The sequence below is a fragment of the Pleurodeles waltl genome, chromosome 3_1 (genome assembly GCF_031143425.1).
Source record: "Pleurodeles waltl isolate 20211129_DDA chromosome 3_1, aPleWal1.hap1.20221129, whole genome shotgun sequence".
In the NCBI taxonomy this organism is placed as follows: Eukaryota; Metazoa; Chordata; class Amphibia; order Caudata; family Salamandridae; genus Pleurodeles; species Pleurodeles waltl.
The window spans coordinates 71,311,706-71,325,426 of NC_090440.1; the positions used below are offsets into that span (position 1 = coordinate 71,311,706).

Sequence of the window (13,721 nt, forward strand, 5' to 3'; positions counted from 1 at the left end):
GAGCAGGATATAAGCTGCATATAATAATCAATGCCCCATAATTCACTTCAGCACCCTCAGTACATAAACACCTTGATTTATCATCCATCAATGAGCACATTGGCCAGACAGGTTCCAATTCAATACCTCACTAGTCCGCCCACACTTACCATATCTTGAGGTGGTTCTGGGGGCACCCTCTTGCTTTATATAATTACACTTCCATTCCCATACAATGATCAATACTATTCTTCCACACCCTTATTCTATGTCCCGCTTTGCTAAGGTCAGGCCCAGATGTAAAAGAGATAATTGATACCTATTTCTGCCTAGATCGCTGTGAGATGTAGCAGGGTGAGGTTTGGATTCATGGGTATCAGCCAGGCGAGTACTCTGTCCAGCCAGGCCATCACCCCACACTAGTAGTACTGTAGATCTGGGCAGCTCCACACTGTGTGGATAAATGTGCCCTGCTCTGTGCTTCATCAAAGACAGGCTGAGGATGCTATCAAACCCATGCGCCAGAGACTGTCATGTGAAATAAATCCTGTGGAGGTATTTAAGTTGATCCAGAGATGGGCAGCTATTGCAGCCATACGAGTCACCCCTAGTGCCTCCGTCCAGTCCTCATTCCAGAGGGCCCCAACATCCGCCTCCCACGCTGTCTTGAGAGCCCAAAATGCATCTTGCTGATTGGATATAAATGTTTGATATATATGTGCAACTTTATGGTCCCCTAAGTCTCCTGATAGTTTATCCTCTAATGGAGTGAATTCGGGCAGGGTCGTCAGGTTCACTACATAGGTACTCAGAGCAGGATGGAGCTGGAGATACCTTTGGAACTTACTATGATGAAGGTGATATTCTGTTTGTAGAGTTTGGAATGAGTTTAAGACAGTCCCATGCATCACATCCCCCAATATAGAAATCCCAATGAGATCCCACTTGCAGAAACCCTCCAGGAAGGCCACCTGCAAGAGTTGGTTACCTCTTCACAGAGACATCTGTTCCACCACCCCATCTGTCAAAGGGAGGAACGCCACAAGGCAAAAACCACCCTCATCGTTCGGGGAAGACATCTCTCCCACCCACCTTCATATAAATAAGGAAGGATATGCTAGTCTCTCATTGCCCACCTCACCGATGCATAGGCGGGTCGCCCCAAAAACCATACCACCATTCGCTGATAGTTAAAAGATGTGATGACTCTGTATCCACTGCCGAGATTCCCCCACAGTAGATGGACTGGAAGCATTTACTCATCGCAGTGCATGAGGTTCCCCCGCCCTCCGTTCCAAAGGAAAGCGTTGAGGATGCCGTTCAATTGACAAAACCATCTTCTTGGAATACTGTAAGGGAAGTTCTGTAGTTGGTATAGAAACCGCAGTGGGGACACCATCTTAAAGATGGCTGGGCGACCTATCCATGACAATGGCAAGACGGACTATATTTGGACATCCTCCCGCAAGCCAAAACCGGTCTTAAATTACATTACATAACCGTTCTAGAGTCTCATTAGAGGGTATGATTATGACAAGATATTTAAACCAGTCTACTGCCACTTTCAGGCTGGAAGCCCAGGCGAGAGCTGGGGACCCCTCCTCTACTGGGAACACTGGGAACTTCGATAAATTACTGTATAGACCGAAGGTCTCCCCAAAACTTTGATCAGCAGCACACGAGGTCCAGATTCAGCTTGGGCGAAGAGAAAGAAAAAGAAGTCATCTGCACATAGTGCTGTTCTATCTGGGAGTCCCTCTCCCCAATCAAAGCCCCGTACCTGGGCGACAATCCTCACCCATACCGCCAGAGGCTCTATGGCAGGAGCTAACAGCAGGAGAGACGAGGGACAATCCTGTTGTATCCCAATCTGCACTGGGAAGAAAACCAATCAGGCACCGGCCATACCGACCGGCACCGTTAAGGTAGTGTAAGTTAATTTGAGTTGAGAGAGAAATCAAGGGCCAATGTTAATCCTGGTAAGTAAGGCAAAGAGGTAATCCCGGCTGAAAGAGTCAAAGGCCTTATCAATATCAGATAAGAGGACCGCCTCTCGCCCCCCAGCCTGTCAGCCAGCACATTATGGAGGCTACAAATAAGTGGCGAATGGTGTGACGAGGCCTGAACCCGGCCTACTCTGAGTGGACCAGATCTGGGATAATATGTATCAATTGGTTTTCAAGCGCCTTAGCCATGATCTTTACCTCTAGGTTGAGCAAAGAAATTGGGCGGTATGAGGACCTCTCCTCTGTAGGCCGGGCCAGTTTAGGGAACAGCCCGATCTCTGCATGGCACCAGTGAGGTGGGTTTACCGCAGCACGTGGTCACAGAGTGGATCACTCCCAGCATACGGTTCTGCTGTTTGAGCATATAAGCTTTAAAAAATCTGCAGGGGAACCCATGGGGTCCCGGGGCCTTCCCATTGTTCAACCCTGCTAGGGCAAATGAGAGTTCATCCCCAGTTACCGCGCAGTCCAGCGATTTCTGGTCAGTGACAGTGAGCTCTGAGTGGCAGAGCCTGCCCAAACTCCACAATCTGCTCCTGGGATAGGACCTCCTAGTGGGCGTATACTCCCCGGAAGGGAGCAGCAAAGCCATTTTCAGATTTCTGCAGATCCTTGAGCAACACTTCCAACAAATCTCGAACCCGCAGAACAAAAGAGGAATAAGGGGTATTCCGGCACAATCTGCAAAGTATTTTACTAGATTCATGCCCCCATTGATAGATGCAGCTCTGGGCCGCCTGCCAGGATTGTCTGGCCTCGTCCAGCATGATCTGCTGGTATTGGGGTTGCAGGAGACCTAGTCGCCTACGAGCCACCTGCCCATCAGCCTCTCGACCCCACTCCTCAAGCTGTGTCATCATAGGTTCTAGGTCTACCAAGGCACACTTCTTGTGTCACCTCAACTCTGCGCAGTAGCTAATGTCTTGCTGCTGCTCCGGACTGGCACTCCGCTCCCTCACGTGCCCAGTTCCTGGTCCCGATTAGCGCTCCTGGTCCAAAGAGGATTTCTGCACATTTTTCACACTGTGGAATCTAGGATTTTCACCCGATAATTTTACTTTTCTTACAAGGCGTTTCTTGAGTATGCATCCTTGGTTTGAGTAGTGCAGTGGTTCTTAATCTGTGGTCTGGGGGCCACTGGGAGTCCGCGAAGGCTTCTCAGGGGCCCACGACTGCTTAGAAAATATAATTTTATTAACCGATTAATAAACTGTATTTAAAATACGCAAATGAAAAGGTGAACATTTTAAAACGTTGTGAAGGAGCTTGAAATTAGAGGTTAAAATTAAGTTGGTTTACTTAGATTGATTCGTGGGACAGACCATATATGGTATGGGCAATGGTTTGGCTAACGGAATTTAGAAAAGCTCCAACCTTCCAATCAAAATTGTGATTTTTATTTATATGTGTTTGTGAATTAAATAAAATATTAAGTAATTTGTGTATTGTTATGTGGTTCAGATATTTGAAATTGCTTATATCGGGGTCGCTGGCTTCCAGTAATGACTCAGTGGGGTTCTCCGGGTTCCAGTAATGATTAAGTGGGGTCCACAGAAGTCAAAAGTTTAAAAAACACTGAAGCAGTGGCTTGGGATGAGTGTGATCACCTCCCAGTCGTTCTTATAATTAGTTCATAGTCCTTTCAGATGAATAGTCTTGCAACTAGAAATGACTGTGTTCCTACAAACAAAAGTAAATTTATCTGCAAGAATGGTGAAATGAAAAATTGGAAACCAGTCCTGTGCTACAACAATTAAAGTGTGACATGCAAAACGTGAGCAGTTTTAAAAGTCCTATAGATTCCTAACATGGTTTGACTACGAATGCATTTATAAGACTCAGAAGATTCAATAAGCACTAAAAAACTATTTCAACTCAGAGGCAGATTCGTTATATGGCCAATGTCAACTTGAAATAATGCTTATGAAAAATTGATAGAAGGAAGAAGGTGAAGACTTGGAATACATGACCAGATCAGATACGTTTAAAGATGGAAGACCCTCAGGTGCGTGGTTTCTAAACAATTTCTTTAGAAAACAAAACAGTTAGAAGAGCGTTTAGTGTAGCTTGTACCCACAAATTCTGTGCCTTTCTCAAAAATTAATATTCCTGCGGGGTGAGAAACTCCCTTTCAGTGAGTCTGAACTACAGAAGGTTATAGAAGTCTTCAAACCAAACAGGTCTGCAGATCCAGATAGATTCTGCAGTATTGTTTATAAAACAAGGTCCTGCAGTCCGGACGAAATTTCTACACCCTTACTACACAAATTTCTGTGACCTGGGAGATTCTGCATAGTAGGCAAGGCACATTTAATTACCCCAATTTTAAAGAAGTGAAGATATCGAGCAGCCCTATTGCCTACTGACTTGGTTTTTGTTTAAAATGTGACCCCAGTGTTTTGGGGATGAATCTTTTATGAGTAGTTGAGTATTGGGCAAATACTTTACTATTAATACAGACCAAACAAACAACTGTACATCAAATATTCACCTTAGACATTATTATGCATAATGTTTTAGAGGTAGGATATCTTTGAATTTGACTTGTTGGCTTTTAATGCACCTTTAACACAGAAATTTACGGTGGAATGACAATTTCTGAGGTCTCAAAGTATTAGTCAAATTCCAAAATTTCAGTGATGGTTATTGTATTTGAGTTTACAAAAATTACATCAAGGTGTCATGTCTCATGGACTTCTGTTTTCAGTTCGTCCTGAAGAAGCAATGGCTCAACTGTTTACTCCCAAAATAAATATTTACTTGTTTTTTGCTCTTTGCACCGAATGTTGGGCCAGCCAGTTGTGTTGCATTGTAATGAATTGTATTGTATTGTACTGTACTGCAGTATTTATTTAGCGCGTACTACCTCTGTGGGGCGTACTAAAGCACTTGCCTGTATGGGTAGCAAGCTACACCTGGTAGGGTATGTGAGTGGAAGGATGTTCTCATTGTTTTGATGCTATGTGGAAGTGTTTTCATGTTGTACGTGAGAGCCACTAAGGTGTAGTTATTATATAATGAGATGCAGAGTTTAGCAGTGTGATGGATGAAGGGTTGTAAGAGAAGGCGTGCAATTCTTTTTCATGTTTCTTAGGTTCATAGTCCACTTAGCTGATTATTGTATCCGGTTGTCCGTTGTGAGATAGGTGATTTAAGACTGGTGGTTTAAAGTTTATGGTCCTGAGCAGGTATAGGTTAGAGGGAGAAGAAGTGGTGAGATATGCTGCAGTGGACTTTGTTATTATAATCTCAAATCGGCAGTCAATGTGAGATGCCAAGAAGTGGCTCTAGCATGTAGCTAGTTGGGACATGCAATGGTGGATTAAATTAGAGTTGTCCATTGACCAGCAGCAGTATGTGGCAGATCTCTTTAGTTATTCCACTCCTGTTCAGATGGAAATGGGTGGTTTAGTGCTGTGGACTAGTAAATTACTGGGTGATGAATATGACCGTTGGCAATTTTGTCTTGGGTAGGTGTAAGAGACTGAAGCAGTAAAGAGAAACTACTAGGCAACCTGTGTGAACTCCAACCGACTGTTTATGTGCCATGATACTATTTTCATTCTGGGCTATATATCGTATTGTGATTGTATTGTACAGCCAGGGACACTGGAATTATGCGGTTGTGCATCCAAATTTTGCATGAATATAGATTTGCCGCATTTGCCACATAATCCATCATCTGCTACATAATTTGCAGATTTTAACAAAAAAGATTGTTTCTAGCTCAAATGGTTCAAATGTTACTAAAATGCAGCAACACATGTTACTGCTCAGTGGAGGCCCTTTGCAAAGCTGGACTGGTCACCTTTCTGTTGCTTATTGGTACATTTGGGTATTGAACAAGTACTAATGAGGTGCAACTATTGCCCAGACAGTGTTAATGTGTAGAAATGACAAAATAATGAAGTAATGCTGTTACAAAATGTGGCTTTTCTTGCTGCATAATTAACTCAACCCTGTCGCATAATTTGACCCTCTCCTGCCGCATAATTCCAGTGGCCCTGTGTGTAGCACTTCCTATCCCTCTTCCCCTGATGAAGTCCCGGGTTAGTATTTTTGTAGTTGTTTGTGGGGATTAGGATTGTGCGCTATTAGAGCTATTTCATGCTTTTACTCAGGTTTGTGTGTGGTACATTACATTAGTAGGAAATTAGGTGTGATATTTAGTTGGAGAGGGGGATATGAGAATTTCATAAACTGGTTGGCGCTATTAATAGACGATTTTCAGGAGATAGGGTATTGTTGAAGTGCAGGGGGGTATGACTTTTAAAGAAGAGGTTGTGACCTTTGAAATAAGATGTGGGCAGTTTGCAGCGGTAGAGTAATAGGGATTGAGGCAAACATGCATGTGCCTTAGAGTAGGCTGTGCTCAAAGAGAGGAGTCATGCAGGGGGCTGGACACAAGGGCATAACAAAGGTCCCCGCAGCCCTTGCGATGGGAGGGGCCCCAGGCTTACCAATACTGGACGGGCCCCCTCAGCCTCTACTGATGTGAGTGTGGGGGGCCGGTTCAGCACATCTTGCCGGGGGCATTCTCACGTTTTGTTACGCCACTGGATGGAAAGGAAGATGAGAGTCATTTGAAAGAAAAAAGAGAACTGACGGAAGTTTTAGTTCAAGGTTGTTTTTCGTGCAGAGTTTTGAGGAATATAGTGGAGGCATTCTGAGCATGCAAAACCATAGATGGAAATATTATTTGAATGTGTTACAATGCCACTGTACACCATGAGAACACCAGCATTCGCTCACGCCACCATCACCCACCGGGTGAATACAGTTAAATTAAGAAGGTTTCATTTTGCTATAAAAACCGATGGGAGAAAAGCACAAAACAGGAATGTTGAATTTTTAAAATGTTTGTGCTTGAGATGCTGCAGTCTGTTTCAGTGAATTTGTATTATCAGTAATGCCTCTCGGGGCAGGTAGCACTTTGGTGACTGCAGTCTGCCGCACCCACAACATGAGCAGTGAAGAGAGAATCTGCATTTGGCTCTCATTCAGCCTTCCTGTGGCAGTAAGCAGACACACAAAAGGAAAGGTCCTGCCTAGAAACGCCCTCCCCTGAGGAATAGAACTGTAACCCCGCCCTTTAGTCTTCCCTCCCCCAAACCTGCAGTGCTTGGGAAGAATAAGTAATCAGCAACCCCACCCAAGGAGCCAATCTTTGAATTTCAAAGGTGGCCCTGCCTTTATGCTCCCCCATCCACTGTCTGATAAGCCATAGGAGTGAAGGAAATGCTGCATTTAGACTTCCTCCAGAAGGGGGATCCCTGGCAGAGCCCCAGCCACCTACAAACAAGGCACTTCTAAGCCTGGCACCCCTCACACCGGTGGCAGCACAGATGCCCACACAGCACTGCTTTGGAATACCTACGAGGAGTCGCGGTGCCACGGTTATGGTGCGCCTCACAAAGGGTCATTATAAATGTGGAGGTACTACCGTGGGCATTTCACACTGCAGCTGCCTGTGTTGTAAGTGAGAAAAGATTACACAGTTGTGGCCGCTGCGGCACTGGTTTTGTGCCTTTGCCTCGCTGGGGAAATCACACGTTTCCTTTGCCCTGTACACGTGCACCCTGGGAGCAGCCATTGCTAAAGCAAATGGTACATTAAAGCAACGTGAAAGAAACTTAGTGGAAAGTGCAAAAGCTGGACAAGAAACGCCACTTCACACCTATTGCAGCGCTTCTAGAAAATCCTTAAGTTTAAACAGTACATAAAAAAGTTTACATTATGCTGTTGGTAACTTGGTATTGAAACACCGTGACAGCTCAAAGACATGGTCAACGGACACTGAAAGGCAACTTACATGCACTGCTTTCCATGCACTACCTTCGACTGCAATCTGCTTTTTAGAGCTCTAGGACTGTCAAACCCTCGCAATTGAAAAATCAACAAGCCCTTTGATGGTCTAAATTACCAGAAAGGCAAAGTCCGCTAATGAAAACCTGTCTGTTAAGAAAAATGCAATATACCTATTAAAGGTTTTGTAAATAAACAATAATAATTGTTAACTTGCTTGAAGCATTGCTACTGCAGCCTTTGGATCTTTTCAGAGATGCTGTTACTAGCCGCCAGCTCAAGGGGGCACCTTTAGATGCTGTTAGTAGCCGCCAGCTCAAGGGTGCACCTTTAGATGTTGTTACTAACCGCCAGCTCAAGGGTGCATATTTAAATGCTGTTACTAGCTGCCAGCTCAAGGGCGCACCTTTAGATGCTGTTAATAGCCGCCAGCTCAAGGGTGCTAGCCGCCAGGTCAAGGGCGCACCTTTAGATGCTGTTAGTAGCCGCCAGCTCAAGGGTGCACCTTTAGATGCTGTTTCTAGCCGCCAGCTCAAGGGTGCACCTTTAGATGTCGTTACTGGCCGCCAGCTCAAGGGTGCACCTTTAGAAGCTGTTACTAGCCACCAGCTCAAGGGTGCACCTTTAGAAGCTGTTACTAGCTGCCAGCTCAAGGGTGCACCTTTAGAAGCTGTTACTAGCTGCCAGCTCAAGGGTGCACCTTTAGATGCTGTTTCTAGCCGCCAGCTCAAGGGTGCACCTTTAGATGCTGTTTCTAGCCGCCAGCTCAAGGGTGCACCTTTAGATGTCGTTACTGGCCGCCAGCTCAAGGGTGCACCTTTAGAAGCTGTTACTAGCCACCAGCTCAAGGGTGCACCTTTAGAAGCTGTTACTAGCTGCCAGCTCAAGGGTGCACCTTTAGAAGCTGTTACTAGCTGCCAGCTCAAGGGTGCACCTTTAGATGCTGTTTCTAGCCGCCAGCTCAAGGGTGCACCTTTAGATGCTGTTTCTAGCCGCCAGCTCAAGGGTGCACCTTTAGATGCTGTTTCTAGCCGCCAGCTCAAGGGTGCACCTTTAGATGCTGTTTCTAGCCACCAGCTCAAGGGTGCACCTTTAGATGCTGTTTCTAGCCGCCAGCTCAAGGGTGCACATTTATGAGGTTTCAGAAGGATAAAGACTGCAGGAAATAGCACAGGAAAAGAGATCATTTAAGTATTAATCCTCACTGATTAAAATTACATATAAATGAGCCCAGAAGACAGTTGAGCTGCTCCAAATAGAATTCCACAGAACTTGATGTCTTCGATGTATTTTTTGTGGAATCAAACTAAAATAACTGAATAAAATCATCATTGAAACTCGTGGTTCCTACCATCGACCTGAGAAATTGCCCCCTGCCCCCCCTTTATTACTTGAGCAGTGATGGGGAAGGAACTGCGGTCTGTGGTTCTACTGCCAATGATCTTTAGAGCGGTCCCTCCCCACTTGTCAAAATTAATTGTTGTCTAAACTGGTCACTTTTGGCATCCCTAACGCAGTGCTAGCATTACGTGGGTACAAGTGAATGTGGACAGCAATGGGCTGTGAACTGCAAGAGTCCCAGTGCTTTGTGTTTTAAAACATGGGTGTGTTTTAAATCCATTGTTATTTACTCTTTTTTTTTATTTACAGTCTTCCTACACTGCTTTCTTCAATAAGAGCCAGGCCCCCACAACTCATTGGAATCTACTTAAGTACTTTAATTGCAGACAACTTGGTTGTTTTCCACCATGCTCCAGTCGGAACTTAAGATCCATTAGCTGCTCTGGAATTGACTCCATGGCAAACGAATGAGTGGTTAACATTAAGAAGAGCTCCAAGCTCCATTTTAAATATTTATCATGGTTAATGGTGAGACGTCTAATAAACGTATTATTTTAATAATAATACAGGCGCCCTTCATGGTGTTTGAGAAGCCACCCTCCCTAGTCTGTGGACGTTTTATGAGGGGTGGGCAACATGACATGGATGCCCACGAGTTGCCAGGAACACACAAAAGCATCAACGTCCCAACTATTCTGTGGGTTTGAGCTCATTATACCGGTCATGATCAGACACATACAGCTAGGATTGCTGCCTTCAAAGCACCAATCATGAATTTTCCTCATTGAATGAGCCTTCCACAGGATAGGCATTCAGACCCTTGTAGATATTAGAGGAGTGGACCTTGGGTCAGCCTGAGTTCAGAAACCGGACACAAATGCACATTTTCGCGGGAGAGCAGGTACAGGTATTTCAGATAGTCACTGGTTCTGATCTGTAGCCTCTGCATGTTGATACGCTGTTAATTTTCTTAAGAATGCTGTCTTCCCATGGATGAAATATAATGTGAACTCTTTGCATCTCTCATTTCAGATACCAGGCCATTTTGCTACAGAGTGCCCTCTCGCCCCCATTGAGTGTGTATTCAGTGTGTTTGGATGCACCGAAAAGGTACAGAAATCAGTTTTCTCTTTTAAAAGTTTGTTAAAGTTATGATGTGATTGCTCCAAGCTTTGGTCCAACCTTTTGTTTGTATTCACTGCACGAAATTTGACATTGGTCACTAATGGCCAGATCCTTCCAACACATATCCATTCATCTCATCCCATGAAATGCAAGTGGCCAGTTGCCATTTACTCTTTTCATTATACAAAATTCCATTGCAACTTAAACGCTGACAGTAAGCCAGCGTGAGCTACAATCTTGGCCTACGGTTTAAGGACACATTGAAGAGCAATGCATTGATACATTTGTAGTGGAGTGTGTGGACCATCCCTAGTATTTTTATATTTCTCTTCAAGTGGTGAATTGCCTTCAATTATGTTCCACCTAAACTAGCAATAATTGGTTCACATGTGCTTACTCTGCTTTGGTGAATTATCTTTTGGTTTTCCAACCATGGATTTTAAAGTGAGTTGTTGAGAAGGTGAAGTTCTCCCCCACAAAAAAAGACCAAGTGAAGTAGTGCCATCACAAACCTAGCTCCACTGTAGACTTGCACCCTACACGTGTTAGTTGGCAGTGAGAATGGAGATTGTGGCTCCATATCTGAATGAAGAAGCATAAGCCCTTCAGCTTGGGAGCACATTTAGCTTCCACATGCACCTGCTTCAGTGCTTCCATCATGAGAATACTCCACTTCCAGAGAGTACAAAACAAATCAGTTGTTTATTTCAACCCTTAGTCTTGAAGACCATTTTACATCTTTTCCAAGACCTCCACAGTTTGAGGTGAAGAAAGGTTGTGTGACTTAGAGAACAATCCTCAATTAGCCACTGATATATTTAGTCAGAAGTAACAGAAAATACTCTTGCAGGTTTTGCCCAGTTTTCCCAGGTTTAACATTTAGGCCCTCATTACGACCCTGGCGGTTGGTGGAGAAGTGGCGGTCTTACTGGCTGGCGGTAAAAAAAATTGGAATTATGACATCCGCCACGTCTCCTATCTGACCGCCAGGGCAGAGCCGACTGCTGGGCTGGAGACTTGGGTCTCCAGCCCGGTGGCCGTCACAAGACCGCCGGCGGTATCCCTGGCACTGATAGGGGTCTCCACCACCTCCTCCCCCCACCCCCTGCCACCCCCCATAGGTGGCAGGACCCCCCTCCCCCATCCCTACCCCCAACATCGCAACCCAGACACACACCGTACACTCATGCATACACCACCAACACACATACCCGCACACATATCACCAAACATGTCAATACACAGTCATACACGCACACCCACATACAGACATACACGCACGCATCCATTCAGACATACAGACACACGCACACATTTCCAAACACAACACCCCCCGCATGCATACACGCACTCACACATCCCCTCTACATACTCACACCCCCATGCAAACACACAACACCCCCCCCCCCCCCCCCCCCCCACCATCCCACCCCCACCACCACCTCCACCCCCCTCCCCTAACGGACGATCAACTTACCTGGTCCGTTGATCCTCCGGGAGGGGACGGGATCCATGGGGGCTGCTCCGCCGCCAGCACCCAGTCAACAGAACCCTGCCACGCCGAATCACAGAACGTGATTCGGCGGGCAGTGTTCTGTTGGCCGGGCGGTGGAGGTAGAGCAACCTCCACTTCCCCGCCGACCGCCAGTATGGCTGCTGGCGGCTCTCTGTCCGGAAAAGGACGGAGGGCTGCCAGCAGTCATAATTCGCCGAGGGGAAAATCGCCTGCACTGGCGGTCTTCAGCACGGCGGTCCCTCGGCGGTCTTGCAAAAAGACTGCCGAGTTTGTAATGACCACCTTAATGTTTATAAGGTTTAATGTTCCAAGTGAGAGGACTATTGCTTTGGTGCTCTCCATTTGCAGATTGTTCCTACCGAATATCTTTTTTTGGGACTTCCAAATCGTACTGTGCAGTATTAGCGGCATTAAGGATTGGGTGGCAAGCAGAGAGCTGAGATAGTTTACTAAGGTACTAGGCATGGTACATATATACACCTAGTACCCTCACCAGTACAACCTTCTGTACTTCTTCCTCCCCATTTCTGCTACCTATTAAAATGTTGTGTAAGAACCAACGTTTGTGGACAGAGAAAGAGAGGTATTTATTTTCCTTACTTGGTGCTGAGAAGATATCTGGCAATTTCAGAATGTGCAACCACCTTCCTAGTCATTCTCTTTCCAGTGACTGAAGTGATGTTGGCAATGGCAGGAGAACAAATCCCCTCTTGTGTAGGCAGACTGCCACCTGTGTTTGCGAAACTGGTAATAGCATTTTGGTCCTCTGCTTCGAGCATGAGAGATGAAGGCAGCTTAGCAGCTATTTTTGCTGGATTGTGGCTCAAATGGGATTTGCTGCTCACCCACATCTTTGGGCTTCACTTCCTGGAAGGTTTGTCTGGAATCACGGATTACTTTCTGGTAGCTGCTGTGTTTGTAGTTGAATAATATATGGTCTTCAAAATTTAGCAAGCAGGGGCAGTTCATGTTCTCTTGCGACGGACAAAGTATTTGCTTTGAGGTTACCGTCTTTCACCCCCATAAAGATACTTGTTCCATGGGAAAGCCTCTGTAACTGGACCTGAAAAATTATGGTTATTCGCCCATATGTTTGGCGGGGCACTGAAGATTTTCATAATGCCAGCATCTTGAGCAGTTTTACTTAATAGTTACAAAAAGTGTTGAAAAATGATGTTCACACCAACTGCTTGCCCTTTTTTCTGCCATTTTTTGGTCTCGTCTACCAGACAGCCCTAGCTGCCTGTTTGCAAAAAGACATATTGTCAGGTTACAGTGGGCTTAGAGCCCACCTATTTTTTGCCATTGGTTGTTTTTTTGTCACACTTATTTACTTTCTTTTTATTTGTTAGCCTGTGTGGACTTTCTGTCCTCTTCTTATGTTTGTCCCTTACCTGGTCCTCAGCCTCATTACATGTGTCATTTCACTGCTTAATTTTCAGACAGTGCTTTTTTCATTTTAGTTAAGCACTCCGTGTGGGATTGCTGTGCTTTCCAGCTATCCCCTTGTGTATTTCTCTTCCCATATCCTCGCTCTGAGTTCTACTCCCTGCCACCCACTTTGTTCTGCTCGTCCTCGTGCGTCTGCACCACTAAGTTGCTTTCTCTACACCACTTTGCAATCTAATTCCCCCAAGCTCCATGTTCCTCTCCTGTACCCTCTGTGTTTCTTCTCCTGACCTGCAACCTCCTTTTTTCTTCTGACCCCTTGCCCTGCCCTTTGTGCTGCTTATTCACCACACTGTCCTCCATGTTCCTTCTTCCTAACCATGCCCTCCTTTTTGCTCCCCCAACCTGCGCACTCCATGCTGCTTCCCCCAGTGGCTTGAAAAAGAAGAAAAATATATGTTGTGTGTATTCTTATTTATTATTGTTAAAAAGAAAAAAGCCCATGGGTAATTTTGTGGTTGTGCATGTGCGTGGTGTACGCACCTAGAAAGTGGCAAACT

At 45.4% G+C, this 13,721-nt stretch overlaps 1 protein-coding gene across 2 annotated transcripts in view; it reads left to right on the forward strand.

Moving 5' to 3' along the window:
* TRAF6 (TNF receptor associated factor 6) overlaps window positions 1–13,721 on the forward strand; it is a 120,999-nt gene that overhangs the window by 84,785 nt on the left and 22,493 nt on the right. For both annotated transcript variants that reach the window (XM_069221820.1, XM_069221821.1), the window contains exon 6: window positions 10,164–10,241. In XM_069221820.1, coding sequence (XP_069077921.1) covers window positions 10,164–10,241 — 78 coding nt within the window. The remainder of the gene's footprint in view (window positions 1–10,163; window positions 10,242–13,721) is intronic.